At 42.1% G+C, this 20,767-nt stretch overlaps 1 protein-coding gene across 1 annotated transcript in view; it reads right to left on the reverse strand.

Annotated features, from left to right (window-relative positions):
- Positions 1-1,578: 1,578 nt before the first annotated feature.
- Positions 1,579-20,767, reverse strand: part of LOC132897844 (ras-related protein Rab-37) — a 49,084-nt gene continuing 29,895 nt past the window's right edge. Inside the window, exons 2-9 of the mRNA XM_060939084.1 lie at positions 20,592-20,702; positions 20,218-20,259; positions 14,922-14,988; positions 10,029-10,081; positions 6,817-6,882; positions 6,577-6,633; positions 6,126-6,202; positions 1,579-2,074 (exon numbers count right to left, since the gene is read on the reverse strand). Of these exons, the coding sequence (XP_060795067.1) occupies positions 1,969-2,074; positions 6,126-6,202; positions 6,577-6,633; positions 6,817-6,882; positions 10,029-10,081; positions 14,922-14,988; positions 20,218-20,259; positions 20,592-20,702 (579 nt within the window). The 3' untranslated portion in view covers positions 1,579-1,968. The remainder of the gene's footprint in view (positions 2,075-6,125; positions 6,203-6,576; positions 6,634-6,816; positions 6,883-10,028; positions 10,082-14,921; positions 14,989-20,217; positions 20,260-20,591; positions 20,703-20,767) is intronic.

Here is a 20,767-nt window from a genome sequence, read left to right on the forward strand (position 1 = left end):
TGATACATTTTCTGAGCTAAAGTTTATGGCTTAAAGTTCTTGGATTAACGTTCCTATGATATACATTTCCTCGGATTATGTTCCTGATTTGCGTATCGGAGTCTAAAGTTCTGAGGCTAAAATATTTTGAAAATTTCTGGTCGATATTTTCCTGGAAAAAAAAAAAAAGAAAATCCTGGGACAAATTTCCTGAGCTATACGTCTTTTGTTAAAGCCCTTCAATGGAATATAACTAATAAACACCATATACCAATTTATTCTATCCACATTCACTGGATATGAGCAATCGTGTGCTCTGACTGGCTACTCTACAGTACTACTAGGCTATCAGCTCATATACCATGAGTAGAGAAAAACAAAATGGCGGCGTGTGTTGCTGAACCAACCGAGGATGAAATAAAAACTCTACTTGAAAACAAAACCCCCAAAAATACAAAAAAAGCAACAAAATATGGAATAAAAGTATTTGATGGTAATAACGTATCTTTTTTATTTTTCAAGAATTATCATCATCGCCAGTTCGTTTACATTTATTATTCTGTCGGACGTTTTGCACAAAGTTTTTTTTATAGAATTTGCAAAAAAACAAAAATAAAAATGCTCTGTTTCTCAAAATCCAGTGAATGTGGATAGAATAAAAAACAGTTATTCCACTCAATCTCGTCGTACATGAATTATAAACAACTCAGTGCTACCCGCCTCGTCGGCTATCAGCTCATGTACGATGAGATTGAGTGGAATAACTGTTAATTATTTTTTTTCACAGTCCGGGTTCCATCAAATCCTGCGCTCCGATTGGCTGGCGAGCGGGTCTGTATCCTACGATACGGATCCCAGTTACGGACGCCGGTTACGGACCTCTGGCGACTCGCTCGTTCACAACAACAACAAACATAGTAGCATTTTTGGTCAACATTTAGCTTTTTTTAATAAGATTTATAAGATTATCAAAAATCTTATAAATTTTTGCCAGCATTTCTCAGGAGAATAGCATTAATTTTACAGCATGGATAGCGATAATGACAGTGTTCACAGCGAAAGCGAGTTTTACTACCCTGAGGAAGAAGAAATCAAAGAACATTTCAGGAGAAAGCTAAAAACCTCTAACTGTTGCTAACGCCGAGCAAAAACATGGCTGAATCCTGAATGACTCAATTTTGTATAAATAGGGGACTACATAGGCGGCAAAATGTAGTTTTTTTCCTGCCATGGAAGTGCACTTGTATACCGAGGAGGAAGCCATTTGCATTACAGCCGTGAATGAGGATTCAAAATGGCGGCTCGACTCGGTTTTCCCTTTCAGGCGTTCTCATTTTCTGTTAGAATTTGGTAAAGAAAAAAATAAATATATTATTTACCAGCTTAAGGTCGGTCCGTATGGTGAAATACCGTGACCTCGGCCTTGAATACTGACCTCGGCCCAGAGGGCCTCGCTCAGCACTTTCAAGACCTCGGTCACGGTATTTCACCATACAGACCTCGCAGCTGGTAAATAACATATATATATATTCCACTAGTAACTGCTAGTTTTTTTTTACATGTGATGCAATAAACTGTAAATAATATTTTCCCCATTACATCATCTATGCCATTGTAACAAGTTTAATTACAGAACTACTATGTTTCAGATTACAGTACATCATACTGGTGTCTCATGACTGACATCCGTTAAATATAACCATGAAGTTTGTGCTGCAATGTTTTGAGGAAGCAGAACAAACTACTGCACAGTAATATTCCAAAGAGGCAAATTTGACCAAACAAAACGTGCTCTCTAGGACTGGAGTGGTTTCGACCTGCTCAGGACAATCACATTCCTTCAAAGTATCATTTACGGTACATCATGGGCTTCTCTTAAGGTTTAAGGGCTGCATTTGGCCTGAAACATCTCTGATCATTCTTCTTATTCTTTCTCATTGCACCTCGTTCTTATATCTTCTCTCATCCGTTATCGTGTCTCGTATGGTCCTATGTGAAGCCACAGCAGCCTGATTTCTGTGGTGTCTGCTCGTTGATATCATTGATTTGGAACTTCGGCTCTCTGGGCAGCTCCAGACATCGACCAATCAACTCCCTGTTGAACGAAGTGGCAAAAAATTAAGAACAAATACAACAGGATTCGTTTGAATTATACATAAATGGCAGCCAGAGCTGTCACTCATTATTCATGTTCCGGGCGGAGCTGTCAGCCCAGGAAGCTGTATTTGTTCTACTCCAGATGCTCGTTGCTGTGTTTATATTCCCCATGTACCTCTGTCAGAGGTTTAGCATGGTATGTTATAAAGCTTTGCTGTCTGTCATCCCGATACGTCATTCATGCACAGTGTAAAATTTGTGTGTGCTGTTTATGGAGTGTGTTTAGTTTGTGTTCGGTGTTTTGGTTGAACTGTGGTTTAGCACGAGACTTTGAGCGTAGAGGAAAACGGGGCAGGTTTGGTGAACTTGTAGAGGTTTGGTTGATCCTTGGTTAAGCGGAACAAGGTGTATAACATTCAGAGCACAGTCTGTAAACTGTGTATTTGTCATGTTAATTATTTGCTTTGTTTTCTTTAGTTTCCATGGTGCTTGGTGAACGGTGTACGGTGTTTGATGTCTGGTGTTCAATGCTATACTCATGTTCAAGAGGAACAAAATGCATATACACCAGTCAGAGACTCTGTGCTATTGTTCTTAATGCCAGGGGCTGCTACAGTGTTTGTTATTTTTTAAAAAGCAAATTAAAAATAAGCACTGGATTAAAAAAAACATCTATCTTATGGAAATTCTGTAACGATACAAATTTCGTTGTCTGGTGGTCAAGAGTTTATGAGACACATTGCCTTGCACTTACGATTGGGTTCCTTGTGGTGGTACATGAACATTGTTCGTTTGTACGGACGTCATACGGTCGCAAAAGCCATCAAAAATCAGGTCGATGCGTTACCATATTCTCTGAAGTATGGAGCTCTGCTCTGCCCACTTCGCACATGGGGAGCTCCGCGATGAGTAATACATACATTCCTTAAAGTAAGTCGAGTTAACTTTAGGGAGAACGTTTGAGAACATCTCAAAATATTGCTACAAGTCATATTTGGACAGTATTAATTTCTGTAACTACATTTTTCAGATATCTTTAAAGGAGAACTGAAGGCAAATTTTTTATTACCAAAATTCGATTTCTCATTTTATTAAATATCGGAATGCATTTTTTATCGCTATTTTGTCGCTGCTATAGCAAGTTATGAGTGTTTGAAATATGCTCTGTAATATATCAGTCCATATGTCAAAGCAATGGGCGTAAACGAGATTCGTTGAGACCTGTGCGAGACATCGTAGGACGGAAGTAAAACGTACAGTGAAAATCAAAGTGACCGACATCTGCCAACGTTGTCAAAAGACGCGCACGCCCTCTTTCGAATGCTGATGTAATCAAGCTGGAAGTTTTGTTTGTTTTGATAGCAATCAGGAAAGTTTGGAAAAAAGTAGGCAGTAATCGTCATTTAAACTCGTTTTTGTGCAATACTTCATTTGGAAAACAGTTTTCAAAATGGCGGCACTGACACCTGGCTGACACTTCATGTTTCGAAGTTTCGCGCAAGTCTCGTGAAGATCGCGCGGATAAGCGACGCCTGCCGTGGACCAAACGAACTAAATTCAACATGGATAAAAACCGAATAGGCCGATAAGTATCATATTTAATTGCAATTAGTTGCCAATACGAGTCACGATATAAGGTTACTAAAACTGAAAACGTAATTGAATAACACATTAATTAAGAAATAAAGCAAGTTTAAAAATGACTTCAGTTCCTTCAGCCAATCTTCTGTTGATAAAACGAGACCGTTAGTGACGGCGTAGCTCACTCCGGCCACGTCTAGTCCAGAAGAAACGATCTAAAGTGGGCCACCTCACGCAATAAATGTTGCAAGCTATGTACACTATATACAAGCTATATATAGAAGCGATATTCATCCGAGGAATACCAACTTATTTGCCAGAAAGAATCCAAAATGGCGAGGAATTGACCGAGAAGAAGCGATTTTTGTTGAACTGCTCACTAAGGCTTAATTAGTCCATAATTTCATTAATAATTGTAATGAAGCAAATCTGGATAGAAACTATATGCACCCTAGGTTCCCCCACCTTCATGCCAGAAAGAATCAAAATCGGTGAAGAATTGAAGAAGAAGTGATTTGTGTGGAAACTGCTTGTTAGGGCTTAATTACTCCATATCTTCATTATTAATTCCAATTATGCAAATTTGGGTAGAAGCTACAGTAGTGCTTGAAAGTTTGTGAACCCTTTAGAATTTTCTATATTTCTGCATAAATATGACCTAAAACATCATCAGATTTTCACACAAGTCCTAAAAGTAGATAAAGAGAACCCAGTTAAACAAACGAGACAAAAATATTATACTTGGTCATTTATTTATTGAGGAAAATGATCCAATATTACATATCTGTGAGTGGCAAAAGTATGAGAATCTTTGCTTTCAGTATCTGGTGTGACCCCCTTGTGCAGCAATAACTGCAACTAAACGTTTGCGGTAACTGTTGATCAGTCCTGCACACCGGCTTGGAGGAATTTTAGCCCATTCCTCCGTACAGAACAGCTTCAACTCTGGGATGTCGGTGGGTTTCCTCACATGAACTGCTTGCTTCAGGTCCTTCCACAACATTTTGATTGGTTTAAGGTCAGGACTTTGACTTGGCCATTCCAAAACATTAACTTTATTCTTCTTTAACCATTCTTTGGTAGAACGACTTGTGTGCTTAGGGTCGTTGTCTTGCTGCATGACCCACCTTCTCTTGAGATTCAGTTCATGGACAGATGTCCTGACATTTTCCTTTAGAATTCATTGGTATAATTCAGAATTCATTGTTCCATCAATGATGGTAAGCCGTCCTGGCCCAGATGCAGCAAAACAGGCCCAAACCATGATACTACCACCACCATGTTTCACAGATGGGATAAGGTTCTTATGCTGGAATGCAGTGTTTTCCTTTCCCCAAACATAACACTTCTCATTTAAACCAAAAAGTTCTATTTTGGTCTCATCCATCCACAAAACATTTTTCCAATAGCCTTCTGGCTTGTCCACATGATCTTTAGCAAACTGCAGACGAGCAGCAATGTTCTTTTTGGAGAGCAGTGGCTTTCTCCTTGCAACCCTGCCATGCACACCATTGTTGTTCAGTGTTCTCCTGATGGTGGACTCATGAACATTAACATTAGCCAATGTGAGAGAGGCCTTCAGTTGCTTAGAAGTTACCCTGGAGTTCTTTGTGACCTCGCCGACTATTACACGCCTCGCTCTTGGAGTAATCTGTGTTGGTCGACCACTCCTGGGGAGGGTAACAATGGTCTTGAATTTTCTCCATTTGTACACAATCTGTCTGACTGTGGATTGGTAGAGTCCAAACTCTTTAGAGATGGTTTTGTAACCTTTTCCAGCCTGATGAGCATCAACAACGCTTTTTCTGAGGTCCTCAGAAATCTCCTTTGTTCGTGCCATGATACACTTCCACAAACATGTGTTGTGAAGATCAGACTTTGATAGATCCCTGTTCTTTAAATAAAACAGGGTGCCCACTCACACCTGATTGTCATCCCATTGATTGAAAACACCTGACTCTAATTTCACCTTCAAATTAACTGCTAATCCTAGAGGTTCACATACTTTTGCCACTCACAAATATGTAATACTGGATCATATTTCTCAATAAATAAATGACCAAGTATAATATTTTTGTCTCATTTGTTTAACTGGGTTCTCTTTATCTACTTTTAAGACTTGTGTGAAAATCTGATGATGTTTTAGGTCATATTTATGCAGAAATATAGAAAATTCTAAAGGGTTCACAAACTTTCAAGCACCTCTGTATATGCACCCCAGGCAGACCGACCTTCCTGCCAAAAAGAATAAAAATTGGTGAAGAACTGAGAGAGAAGAAGCGATTTTCGTGAAATGTGGACGCCGCCGGACGGACAACGAACAACACATGATAACGTAAACTCATCACCTGTCGGCTGGATGAGCTAATAAAATCACCAAATTTCACCAGAATTGTGCTGCTTGTTTCTAGTTTATCCCCAGACCATTTAATGCACAAATAAAAACAAAAGCGAAGTACTGGACTCACTTTGCTGCAGTCATGAAGGCCAAGTCTACATTGACACCAGTTTTAGCGCTTGTCTCCATAAATATGACGTCATATTCCTGTAACGTAAAACACAGAGTCAGGGTACAGTTCCATTTATCCTTTCAGTCACGTCAGCTGGCTACAGAAAAACCTCAAGTGTCACTCGGGAATAACAGATATGTAGTTGGATTTGCTGGTATAAAAATATCAGAAATGTAAGAATGTTCAAAAATATTTTCAGTCTTGATATCTGACTTCTTTTTAAATCAGCAGAAGATCTGATGAGTTCTTCAAACACTCATCTTTCTATTTCTATTTTATTGTAAAGTCTGTAGCTTGTGAAAATATCCAACCTTCACTGAATGTTCATCAATAATTTACGACAAATGCCACTGCATTAAGGTTAGTTTTGGGGTGGGAGGGGTGTGTAATGGTTTGTACTGTAACACACCCTGGCCAGTCTCTCTCCATCCTCCCGTTTGATGACTCTCCCACTGCTCATATCAGCCTAAGAAAAAAACAAAAAAACAAAGTGTATATATATATATATATATATATAATATAATATATATATATATATATATATATATATATATATATATATATATATATATATATATATATATGTGTGTGTGTGTGTGTGTGTTAAATTTGTGTTTAAATTGTGTGTTGCACGTGAAGTTTGTCGTACCTTGTTGCCTAGCAGCATGATGACTGCATCACTCTGTGCATACTCATGGATCTCTGTAAGCCATGCCTGTAAAGGGAAATTCAGCCAATCAGCTATCAGCAAAGGAATACCTGATACTGGATCAATCCAACTTTTAACTGAAATAAATGAATTCAGAGAAAAATAAATCCCTCATCAAGAAATAATTATTTTCAACAAAAACATGTGCCACTATTATTTGCACCGCTGGAAATGATAGTGAACAGAATGTAACTGAAGCACGTTTCCCATTTAACTTGTACATTTTTGAGTTGATTGGAGTGTGTCGGAACTTTCAAGCTGTAATCCACGATTTCCTGATTAACTGGGGAAGAAATATGAGGCGACACAGAGGCCAAATTCCCTTACCCTGTGTCCGAAATCGCTCCCTACTCACTGTATAGGGCACTATATAGTGAGGACGCCATTTTGTAGTGCTGTCCGAAATGATAATGAGGATTATTTACACCCTATATAGTGCACTCAAAGTATCCCACAATGCATCATGGAAAGTAGTGTACAACGATGGTCACTAACCAAAGCAATATATCCCATCATGCATTGCAGTCGCGCTGAAAGAAATCAGATTAAAAGTCTCAAATGTGATTTAATAAAAGGCAGCGGCGAAGAAGAAAGTATTCAGCCTTGATTTAAAAGAACTGAAAGATGCAGTTCTTTGTGTTGATTAATGTGGGAAATACGCTCAGTATAATATGGATTTATCACAAAAATACATGCATGTGTTTATTATTTCAAAAACATTATTATTTTAAAAACCCACCAGGGTTAATGACGTAAATACCAGCGCGACGGACTAGTGTCCGAAAGAGTTTTTTTCATTTTACCAATGAGCTCACTATATAGTCCTCTATATAGTAATTCCCTATATAGGGAGTAGGGAGTAGTGAACGGGTGAGCGATTTTGGACACAGGGTTAGTCATCCATTAACATGGGAAAGATAAGAGAGAACACACAAACCAAATGAGGGAGAAGTGTGTTGACCTTCAGAAGTCAGGGAATGGGTATAAAAAATAGCTACTCAGCTGAAAATGTCCATTTCTACTGTTTGAGCAAGAATTAAAAAAAAAAAATGGGCACCAACTGGAGCTGTTAAAAACTCACCTGGAAGAGAACTCGAGTTTATTTTTTCCCCATGTACAGTGAGGAGGAGGGTAAGAGAGGCAAAAAATAAAAAAATCTGCAAGGATCACTATTGGTGAATTACAAGAGAAAGTAAAATCTTGGAGTTTCGAAGTCTCCAAAACCACCATCAGACTCCACCTCCATGTACAACAGATATTATATATATATATATATATATATATATATATATATATATATATATATATATATTGTGCTCTGACTGGCTACTCTACTTTTGGATATCAGCTCATATGGAGCGTGTTACTGAACCAACCGAGGACGAAATAAAAACTCTACTCAAAAACAAAACACCAAAAATGATCAAGTATTTAAAAGAAACAGAAATAGCTAAAAGAATATAGTCTCTCCCCCAGTATCTCCTGTTCCACACTCCAGCCCAGTCGCTGGCAGTAATGCATCTTTAAAGTGCATATCACGGGTAAATTCAGGAGCAAGATCAATGTAATTCTCCTATTTTATATTAAACTTTGGTCAAATATCTGTAACATTCTGCATTCTCTGCTATTTTTTTACCTTGCGCAATACCAGAAAAATTCAGTTGAAATCAAGCCATTTGAGGCGAATTGGTCCGCCTCTGAAAAAACTTGGCATTTGGGTTTCCCGGGAAACATTGACTTTCGTGACGTCGCGTGCGGGACGCCTCCTTCTGAATCCTACATCAGCGCTGGTTTGTTTATGAGAAAACGACCTGGTGGTTTTCTGCAAATTTCTTCAACGTTATCGCATAATTATTAAAATGGTTAACAGATGTATCGTAGGAGGGTGTAGCAACACCAATCTTGATGGGATTAGTACTCATCGTTTCCCAAAAGACCGGACAATGAGAGAGAAATGGGAGCGCTTGGTCTACACAGGCTGTGCACTGAAACCGTGCAAAGCTCTCGCAGCCTGCTGGCGCTTCCGCAGGTAACGTCACGAATCTGGCTCCAGACTCCCTTGGGATTTTTCCAGACGCGTTTTGTTATTTTATTTTTTTCTGCTGTAGACAGATGGCTTTGTGCAAAATTACCCTTCTGGATGAGTGTGTAAAGGGACATACTTTCATATAAAAAAAAAAGAAAACTGGTCCAGAATATGCACTTTAAGTTGGTTTGCCAACCGACAAAAAAACCCTGAAGAAGAAGAAGAAAACCCAGAAAATACACAAAAAAATTGAATAAAAGTATTTGATTGTAAGGACGTATATTTTCCCCCTAATAATAATAATAATAATAATAATAATTATTATTATTATTATTATTATTATCGCATTTTTCACAAATTGCTCCTGTCATTTCACTGGTTTGTTTACATTCTAAGCGGAAATGATTTTGTCGAATGTTTTGTATAAAGTTTTTATTGATCGAATTTGAAAAGAAATAAACATAAAAATGCACTGTTTCTCAAAATCTAGTGAATATGGATAGAATAAAACAATTATTCCACTCAAGCTCGTGGTACATGGATTATAGACAACTCGGTGCTACACGCTTCGTCGGCGCTCACCTCATGTACGACTCGATTTCGAGGAATAACTGTTAAATATATTCAGTCGAGACCCTTTTGAATTTCTTTCTCCATCAAAAAAATCTGTCTTTCAGTCACTTACAGATACACTTACAGGTAACTGTTAAATATTCCACTAGTAACTGCTAAATTTTTTTTTAAATGTGATGCAATAAACTTGTAAATAATATTTCCCCCATGACATCATCTGTGCCATTGTAACACAATTTTAATTACAGAACTATGTTTTAGATTACATCATACTGGTGTCTCATGATATGATATAAATATAAGCATGAGGTTTATGCTTCATAGTTATACTTATATCATAAATATTTATATCATCATATGGTTATATTTATATCATACATACTGTTTATATATGTACATAAACAGTTATTCCACAAAATCGAGTCGTACATGAGCTGATAGTCGACGGGGCGCGTAGCACCGACTTGTCTATAATCCATGTACGACAAGATTGAGCTGTAGCAGTTCCAGTTATAGTGTGTACTTTTATTGTCAAATCAATAACTGTCCTTACCCTGATGTTGTCAAATGATGACTTGTTGGTGATGTCATACAGCAGGAGGAGAGCTAAGGGCGGAAAAAATACGTACCAAAAGTTTATATATTTGTCATGCATATTGTAAGGATTTATTCTTGATCTCAGTTTAACCAAGAAGGCATTAACCTTTTGTATCCCTTTGTTCTTATATGCTCTACTGACATGTGCAAATATTTTGTGTTAATACCAGCTGGAAACAGTATTTTGCTTATGTGGAAAATTCCATTGCTATCATAAGAATAGGCTGTACATCGGAAATGTGTCTGAACATTTTGCTTATTATTGCATACCATTGCGATAATGTATCTTGTTTTGCTGCGGATAACTTGACCCACTTAGGACAAGGTCTTCTCACTTGCATGCAATCTTCCTTCACACACACACACATATAAAGTCTCCTGTTGTCTCTTGTCTTTCGGTGAATTGTGAATAAAGACTGTGAAACTATTTTTTGGTTCCTGTCTTGTTTCATGATTCGCCCCAGAGCTCTGGGTGACACGGAGGGACCGATCTGCGAGAGGGTGATCGCTCCAGTTGGAGCAAGAGGAAGAGACGGTGAATCTCTGACCTAACACACATTAAGTAGAGGCAAATGGCAAAGAGAAACGTTGTTCACTTGATTTACAGTCGCCTATTGTTAGTGTTCTTTTTAAAAATTATTTTTACTCTGGCTTTTGTAAGGTTTTTGTATATATTGGTGGTTTGGATCCTGTATATCTCTGCACCTATTCAGCTACAAAATTATAAATAAATAAGTCAGTCAGTAAATAAATAAATAAATAAACTCCTACTCTTCTGCTTTCCACCCACAGTCATGCCACAGAACTCTCTCAAACTGACCTGAATAAAAATGGATTGATTTGAACTGAGTTTCACTGAACTGCAGCTGATCTGAAGTCAAGTCATTGATTCGAGTTCAACGAAATTGAATTCCAATTAAACTGGACTGAATGGAATTGAACTGATATGAATGAAGTCGAACTGAACAGAGGTGAGTTTCCAAAAAGCCTCTTAACGCTAAGAGCATCTTAACTTGCAGAGGAAGCATTTATTGTGCTGCTCGCTCTACCATTTAACGATGATATTCGTGCTGCGATGCTTTTGGGAAACCCACTGCAGAGCTGTGAACTGATGTTGAGTTGACAGGAGATAAATATTGTTTAAATTAAACAAATTGAATTTATTTGAAATGAAATTGAACTGAATTGAATCGAGCACTATGATGGCCTGGCATCCCATCCAGGGTGTGTTCCAGCCCCGTCCCTGGTTCTCCCAGGATGAGATCTGGATCCAGTTACTGAAGATGAATGAATGAATTCAGTCGAGCTGAGATGGACACTGTATTTTCTCAGCCTTATTTAATTTGCCTTTGATAATCGCCATCAATAATGATAATGGCGTGATTTTGTTTGCCCTCACCATATAATACCGATTATACCACAACAAGCCTACTTCTAACTCTCTCCACAGCAGGGCACTGCTTCGTTTCTGTGCTGCTCTCAGTTTCTCCAAACTGGGGAGTGTGGAGAGCCATCTACTGTAGGTAATACACCGACTATCCATAAGTACCTCAGACAACCCCACTTCAGACAATCCAAACTATCCCTTTAATTTTGGATGAACACACTCCCTATTGAGTGCATGTTCTCATGATGGGGGATTTGATGGTCAGACTTTAAGGATCTATTATGCTTGCTTTGACTGGCAAATATCACCACATGGGTACAAAATGTTTTCATGTCATTTTTCTGTTTTTCAGTCAGCATCGAAGAACACCTGTGTGAAAGAGAGGGGAAGCAACCATACATCCTTGCTCTTGCTCAAACCCAGAACAAGACTGACACTTTCTACATCGTCGTAGACAAACAGCTTATCTCCTGCAGGCAACCGGCTCTTTGGGTGCTTTTGATGAACTGTTTAAATCCCACTGTGTGTTCAATATCGACGTTACAACACCAGATGAGTCTCCACAAGTTTGTGAGTTCTGGGCAAAACTCTTTAACTAGCCTGAAATATGCAGAAATGCTTCATTTGTCAAGCTGCACATGTGACTTGCTGGTCCTTGATAACCGATTTAAGAATCAATTACAGTACGCGTATCAGACGCTCGCTGGCTGTGCTGTGAAAATTGTCCATGCAGACGCTCATCTAAGTTTCCAAATCTGTCATTGCTCAACTCTTGAATATTTTCTATTGTGAATACTCTCATTAAAAAGCTTATAATTTCTGCTTTCCAGAGAAATGTATCTGGTTAAGATCTGTTCAGTACTTTGGGAGTAACGGCAGGTTGAAGTCGGTACAACAGAGTAAAAACTCTGCTCGCGTGACGTCGGGAAACTGCCAGTGCTTTTCTTTTTGAGTCACGGGAAAGCAGTCAGTCTCTCTCTCTCTCTCTCTCTCTCTCCTGATCAGTTTCCCACTAGATTACTCGTCAATATCAATCAGATAACTTTTATAGTGATGTTCTCTCGCTCTCACTGTTTCTGATGAAGGTCTCGTCTCGTCTTCTTCTGCTTTATCCGGGACCGGGTCGCGGAGGTAGCAGTCTAAGCATGGAAGCCCAAACTTTCCTTTCCCCAGACACCTCGGCCAGCTCCTCGGGAAGAACACCGAGGCGTTCCCAGGCCAGCCGAGAGACATAGTCCCTCCAGCGTGTCCTGGGTCTTCCCCGGGGCCTCCTCCTGGGGGGACATGCCTGGAACACCTCCCCAGGGTGAAGGATTCAGCAAAATTTTCCATCTGCTAGTTTTGATGTTATGATTCACGGGAGACTTTGAAGTGAGTTTTCATAGCTTTACCTACTTATTTTTTCAAATCAGACTGATTCATGTAAATAAATAACTATTTTAGAATATAACTGGAGTTGTTTTGATGAAAAATATTGAGATCTTAGTGGTTGGAATGACATTTTAAAAAACCCAAAGTCAGAAGCACGAGTGTTGATTTCAGCTCAGTGAATGTGAATTGTTACTTGGATGTGGATCACATTGTTTTTTTGAGGTTCGCCTTGAAAGCTGTGACTATTAATCAAAATAATCATTTGTATTATTTCATATAAACACTAGTAGGCACCACTTTTGAGAAATACAAAGGCCTACAGAGCACAAAGAGGGGATTAGAAATAATCTTTTATTACTTTTTTATTGAGTGTACCGATTTAACGGTTTAACCTAATTAGCATAATTCATACTAATTAAATACTAATTTGCACAATTGTTTTTACTAATTTTTCAAACTTTGTATTCAGTATACAACCATCTATGTTCCTGCCAATTTCCATGTAAATGTCTTGAAAAATAGAAAAGTTATGAAGAAAAAACATTTGATCTAATTGGTTAATAAGGCCCATTTTGGACCATGTGATCCTCAGACAGAATATTATGGCAGTTTTCTAAAAATTACGCCGTTTCTTCAATCTTTGATTTGTAATATCTCAAGAACGGATAAAGATATTTTAATTCTGTAAAAAAGTATGTTGTTCTGCCTTCAATTCTGAATTCACTGAGAGCAGTTTCAAGCAATTTGGATTGACTTTGAATTTTCACCTGATATGCCTAATCACAGTTTCTCTCCAAGCACAAGGTTCAAGTGAGCTTGTGCACAAGATCAGTGTCGGCATCAGTTTGACATATTCAGGTTTTCGATACTTGTGCCCATTCCCCCAGTCCCCACTGTGCTTGGAAGAGTTCTCTTTTCCAAAATAGAAGTGAAGTGATAGTTTATTTGAATAATATTTTTATTCTTGTCAACTGTTAATTCTTGTGTGTAAAGGGATAGTCAAGAGGATTGTGTGATCTTGTTACTGTTTTTTGGAGTCTTAACGAGTCTAAAAGCATTTTCAGATTTGATGAATGTTCATTATGCATTTAAAATGGTGGTAAACACTTCAAATGTATTGATCTTGTGTTTTAAGTCCAAAACATCATTCCTAGTGAAAGAGGATAGTTTGATATACTTTTAACACTGCAAGTGTTGGGTAATAACTCTACTAGTGAAAGTAATGAACTCAGTTTGGAGTTAAAACTGCACTTTAGCGTGTCATTAAATAACACTGCATGTGTTAGTGATGTATAAAAGAGTTGAATATAAACACTAGCAAAATTGTAAGTGACGCAGGTTGATGTGCTGGTTCAGGAATCATTTAATCCGCTCCCCTTTCTGAACTGTTTGAGCTGATACCCATCCTCACAGCTGGTATGCATCATCTTGTTTCAATACATTTTATTTCCTAACGCAGGGCGCGCCAACCACGTGTTAGTCTGTTTACCAACTGCTCGCTCAGCAGCCAGTTCGGAAAAGTCATGTGAGGTCATGCGCAGGTCAGAGGTTGCGACCGCGGAGCTACAGCAAACATGACGGATCGCCCAGATCGAACGAAGACTCCTAAATTGAGACAAATTAAAATATTTAGATACATATTTTTATAAAAATAAAGATAAAAATCAAGAATTGAAATATTCCAAATCTAAACGCCCCTGTGAGCTTGAAGGCTCTTGAACGCTCGCTTCCGCCATGTTCGGAGGTCGCCGGTTCCGCCATGTTTATTGCTTTACCGGTCCGTCGTGGTGAAGAAGGAGCTGAGCCATTATAATATTATAATGAGGATACATTTCTTCGGCCGTTTCCGTACCCAAGTGTAAACATTAGCATGCAGTGTGTTTCCAGCTCATTATACAGCGTGTGATTCAAGCACCTCGGGGTTATTCTAGCTCCACAGGGTACTATTCATCTTTTTATTCCATCGACCCGTGTCACTTTAACTCGGAATCTGTGAGAATTATATAAACACTATGATAGTGCTCATTTTAACACTCTGTGAGTTCAATTAGCACCGATGATTTTGCTGTGTATGAAAGCAGATTCTCTCACCGTGTGCATCTCTGTAGTAAGCATGAGTGACGCTGCGAAATCTCTCCTGTCCTGCTGTGTCCCAAATCTGAAACAGCAAAAACAAAAGACAGAAGGCTGCAGCACCAGGACAACTAACTAACTCACTCACAAAAATAAATAAATAAAGACACTAGAACAATGTCATTACATGTTAGTAAAGTTAGTTAGTTAGTTAAATTAAAATAAAAAAGACTAAGCAATAAGACAGAAAGAGAAAATGTTCAAGGAAGAGATAATTCTTCAATTTGAAAGTTGAGGAAAAAGAGCAGTCATGGAGAGATTGAGGAAGAAGAAGAAGAAGAAGCCTTTATTTGTCACACGTACACTCAAACATAGTGAAATTCATCCTCTACATTAGAGGTCTGCGCAGGACAGAATTTTCAGTCCCGGTCCCGCCCGCATTGTGCAGTCCCGCTCCCGCCAAGAATTATGATTTTCAGTCCCGCTCCCAACCGCGCCTGCCATATTTTGTCCCGCTCCCGCCCGCAAATCCCGCATGATGCAGACGTTCGCGTTATTTCTCACGAAAGTTCTTGTCATTGGCTTGGGGAATTAAACGTGCTGAGCTTAGCTGAGCTCTCCACTGACCGATCCTTCACCTAGCGCACGTAGCGAGGGTGCGCGTTGCCAGGCGGCATGCGCAGCCGAGGCTTTACAGAGATACCCAACACACCTACCAAAATCTACAGTGGATATTAAGAATATTGTACATTGCACATAGCTTATATGTCACTCCTCACATTTACATTCTAGGAAATACAAGTAGGCCTATAAGAAATTAATATAATTTAAAGACACAGTGTGATGGTGCCCCGCCCCCTACTTTGAGTGGATTTGAGCATAAATATCTACAGCTCACCCTCCTGTGGGTTCACCACCCACAGAGGTAGCAGTAGAGGTTTGGTGCAGTGTGGATTGGGTGGCAGTCGAAGGCAGGGGCCTCGACGACCTGATCCCCGGTCACAGCGGCTGGCTGTTGGGACATGGAATGTCACTTCGCTGGGGGGGAAGGAGCCTGAGCTTGTGCGGGAGGTTGAGAGGTACCGGCTAGAGATAGTCGGGCTCACCTCCACGCACAGCTTGGGCTCTGGAACCCAGCTCCTCGAGAGGGGCTGGACTTTCCACTTCTCTGGAGTCGCCCGTGGTGAGCGGCGGCGGGCTGGTGTGGGCTTCCTTATAGCTCCCCAGCTCAGCCGCCATGTGTTGGAGTTTACCCCAGTGAACGAGAGGGTCGCCTCTCTGCGCCTTCGGATTGGGGAGAGGGCTCTTGCTGTTGTTTGTGCCTACGGGCCAAATAGCAGTATAGAGTATCCGGCCTTCTTGGAGTCCCTGGGAGAGGTACTGAGGGGTGCTCAGACTGGGGACTCCATTGTGCTACTGGGGGACTTCAATGCTCACGTGGGCGATGACAGTGACACCTGGAGGGGCGTGGTTGGGAGGAACGGCCTCCCCGATCTGAACCCGAGTGGTGTTTTGTTATTGGACTTCTGTGCTAGTCACAGTTTGTCCATAACGAACACCATGTTCGAGCATAGGGGTGTCCATAAGTGCACGTGGCACCAGGACACCTTAGGTCGGAGGTCGATGATCGACTTTGTAGTCGTGTCATCTGATCTCCGACCCTATGTCTTGGACACTCGGGTGAAGAGAGGGGCTGAGTTGTCAACTGATCACCACCTGGTGGTGAGTTGGATCCGCTGGCGGAGGAGGAAGCTGGACAGACCTGGCAGGCCCAAACGTATGGTGAGGCTCTGCTGGGAACGTCTGGCCGAGCACTCTGTTGGGGAGGTCTTTAACTCCCACCTCCGGGAGAGCTTTTCCCAGCTTCCGAGGGAGGCGGGGGACATTGAGTCTGAGTGGACCATGTTCTCTACCTCCATTGTGGACGCAGCTGTTCGGAGCTGTGGCCGCAAGGTCTCCGGTGCCTGTCGTGGCGGCAATCCCCGAACCCGGTGGTGGACACCGGAAGTAAGGGATGCCGTCAAGCTGAAGAAGGAGTCCTATCGGGCCATGTTGACCTCCGGGACTCCTGAGGCAGCCGACGGGTATCGGCAGGCCAGGCGTGCTGCAGCTCGGGCAGTTGCAGAGGCAAAAACTCGGAACTGGGAGGAGTTCGGGGAGGCCATGGAGAAGGACTATCGGTCGGCCTCGAAGAAATTCTGGCAAACCGTCCGGCGCCTCAGGAGGGGGAAGCAGTACTCTGCCAACACTGTTTACAGTGCGGGTGGGGAGCTGTTGACCTCGACTGGGGACATTGTCGGGCGGTGGAAGGAATACTTTGAGGATCTCCTCAATCCCACCGTCATGTCTTCCACTGAGGAGACTGAGGCTGATGACTCAGAGGTGGACTCGTCCATTACCCAAGCCGAAGTCACTGAGGTGGTTTGCAAGCTCCTCGGTGGCAAGGCACCGGGGGTGGATGAGATCCGCCCTGAGTATCTCAAGTCTCTGGATGTTGTGGGGCTGTCTTGGTTGACACGCCTCTGCAACATCGCGTGGCGGTCGGGGACAGTGCCTCTGGAGTGGCAGACTGGGGTGGTGGTCCCTCTTTTTAAGAAAGGGGACCGGAGAGTGTGCTCCAATTATAGGGGAATCACACTTCTCAGCCTCCCAGGGAAAGTTTACTCCAGGGTACTGGAGAGGAGAATTCGACCAATAGTCGAACCTCGGATCCAGGAGGAACAATGCGGTTTTCGTCCTGGTCGCGGAACACTGGACCAGCTCTATACCCTTCATAGGGTGCTCGAGGGTTCATGGGAGTTTGCCCAACCAGTCCACATGTGCTTTGTGGATCTGGAGAAGGCATTCGACCGTGTCCCCCATGGTATTCTGTGGGGGGTGCTTCGGGAGTATGGGGTTCAGGGCTCTTTGCTAAGGGCTGTCCGGTCCCTGTACGAACGGAGCAGGAGTCTGGTTCGCATTGCCGGCAGTAAGTCAGACCTGTTCCCGGTGCATGTTGGACTCCGTCAGGGCTGCCCTTTGTCACCGGTTCTGTTCATAATTTTTATGGACAGAATTTCTAGGCGCAGCCAGGGGCCGGAAGGAATCCTGTTTGGGAACCACAGGATTTCATCTCTGCTTTTTGCGGATGATGTTGTCCTGTTGGCTTCTTCAAACCAGGACCTTCAGCATGCACTGGGGCGGTTTGCAGTCGAGTGTGAAGCGGCTGGGATGAGAATCAGCACCTCCAAGTCCGAGGCCATGGTTCTCGACCGGAAAAGGGTGGCTTGCCCTCTCCAGGTTGGTGGAGAAGTCCTGCCTCAAGTGGAGGAGTTTAAGTATCTCGGGATCTTGTTCACGAGTGAGGGAAGGATGGAGCGTGAGATCGACAGGCGGATCGGTGCAGCCTCCGCAGTGATGCGGTCGCTTTACCGGTCCGTCGTGGTGAAGAAGGAGCTGAGCCAAAAGGCGAAGCTCTCAATTTACCGGTCGATCTACGTTCCGACTCTCACCTATGGTCATGAGCTTTGGGTAATGACAGAAAGAACAAGATCGCGGATACAAGCGGCTGAAATGAGTTTCCTTCGCAGGGTGGCTGGGCGCTCCCTTAGAGATAGGGTGAGAAGCACAGTCACTCGGGAGGAGCTCGGAGTAGAGCCGCTGCTCCTCCACATCGAGAGGAACCAGCTGAGGTGGCTCGGGCATCTTTTTCGGATGCCTCCTGGACGCCTCCCTGGGGAGGTGTTCCAGGCATGTCCCCCCGGGAGGAGGCCCCGGGGAAGACCCAGGACACGCTGGAGGGACTATGTCTCTCGGCTGGCCTGGGAACGCCTCGGTGTTCTTCCCGAGGAGCTGGCCGAGGTGTCTGGGGAAAGGGAAGTTTGGGCTTCCATGCTTAGACTGCTGCCTCCGCGACCCGGTCCTGGATAAGCGGAAGAAGACGAGACGAGACGAGACGAGACGATCTACAGCTCACGTTCAGGGGTACACGAGTGAGAACGACTTCCAAATGTCTGATTTCAGGACTCTTGACTTTTTAACGGTAAATGTACCTCTTTTTAAAGCAGCACTTACTTCTGAAGCACTGTGAGCTTCACTAGAGGAGCTCTGCTCTTCTGCCATGATCGGAGATCTCAAATACGGAAGAGTGGAAAGGAATCGGAAACGTACGCGAGATTAGACCACATCCGCAAATTTAGGCATCTTAAAATGTTTTTATTAATGCCAAATAAAATATCCAGCACAAATTATATATGATAGACATAAATTAATAATTTATAAATTTTATTTTAAACATGTTTTTAGTTTGCGGGACTGCAGCTTATCACCTCTCCCGCCCGCGCCCGCATTGTGCACTCCCCCTCCCGCCCACAATGAGCTTTCAAAATTTGTCCCGTGCCGCACTGCTTTGCATTGGGTCCCGCGGGACTCCCACGGGAGTGCAGGGCTCTACTCTACATTTAACCCATCTGAAGCAGTGAACACACGCATGCACAAACACGCACATACACAAGTGAGCAATGAGCACACTTGTTGGGGGTTCGGTGCCTTTTTCAAGAGCACTTCAGCCCAAGGCCGCCCCATGTTAACGTAACTGCACGTCTTTGGACTGTGGGGGAAACCGGAGCACCTGGAGGAAACCCATGCAGACACGGGGAGAACACGCAAACTCCACACAGAAAGGCCCTCGCCGGCCGCTGGGCTCGAACCCAGAACCTTCTTGCTGTGAGGCGACCGTGCGAACCACTACACCACCATGCTGCCAGAGTTTTGAATATACTGTACATAGCTTTTGTAAAGACTTTGCAGGATGGCCTATGAAGAGTGAATTAAACCAAACGAGGCATCATAAAAGTATGAACCAGAGTCTGTGCATCATTAGTCAGAAGTGGACAGAGGTTGCCGGTTTGGTTCCCTGGACCAGCAGGAATGGCTGAAGTGCCCTTGAGCAAAGCACCGATTCCCCAACTGCTCCCCAGGCAGCTCTGGGTATGTTGTACGTCGATCTGCTAAATGCCATTAATGTAATGTAATGTAAGTTTAACCAACATGAAAGTATGAAAACAGGAGGTTTATATTCCATTCACATCCCATAATAACCCTGTTCCCTTCTAAAAAGTCTTAAAGTTTTATCCTTAGATACAGTTCAAGTAAAAAGAAAATGTCTACATGAAACAGGACTGTAAATGAATCAACATGGCATTCGATAAAAGAACAAACAAATAAAAAAATGAATAAATGCAAGAAAATCAGATCGTTCAGCCATTTACTGAGTTTGGATGATGTGTTTATTCATGGTTATGAAACTCTCTTATCCACCGTCACTTTCACTCACCTGTAATTTAACTTTCGCCTCTCCGACAGTGACGACTTTATTCTGATGGAGTGAAAAGAACATGTAAGACAGCAGTGCAGGATTATACACAGCATCAGTTCACATGGTTAGGACTGGTTTATATTTTATTCTCTGATGTGACATGATGGCTGTTTAAGTGCATTCGCTGCAGCTGTGGCTTTCGCATGAGCTCTGGCTTTTCATAAGAACATGAACTCGAGATAAACCTTCTGTAAAACGGCATGAATGGAAAGTGTTCATGTTCAGAAAGTCTGACAGGTTAGTGTGGTATGAATAGAGACAGAGTGTGTGTGTGTGTGTGTGTGTGTGTGTGTGTGTGTGTGTGTGTGTGTGTGTGTGAATATGTGAGTCACCGTAAAGCCAATGCCCACAGTGGCAGAGAAAGAGCCTGGAATGAACTTTCCCTGATCAAACTGCACCAGCAGGGATGTTTTCCCCACACCGCTGTCTCCCACCAGGATCGTCTGCAGAGGAAATGTGAAAATGAATCAGAGACTGAAGGGAAAACAAGAGAATGGAGGTAGAAACA

This window comes from Neoarius graeffei, chromosome 14, assembly GCF_027579695.1.
Source record: "Neoarius graeffei isolate fNeoGra1 chromosome 14, fNeoGra1.pri, whole genome shotgun sequence".
NCBI lineage: Eukaryota > Metazoa > Chordata > Actinopteri > Siluriformes > Ariidae > Neoarius > Neoarius graeffei.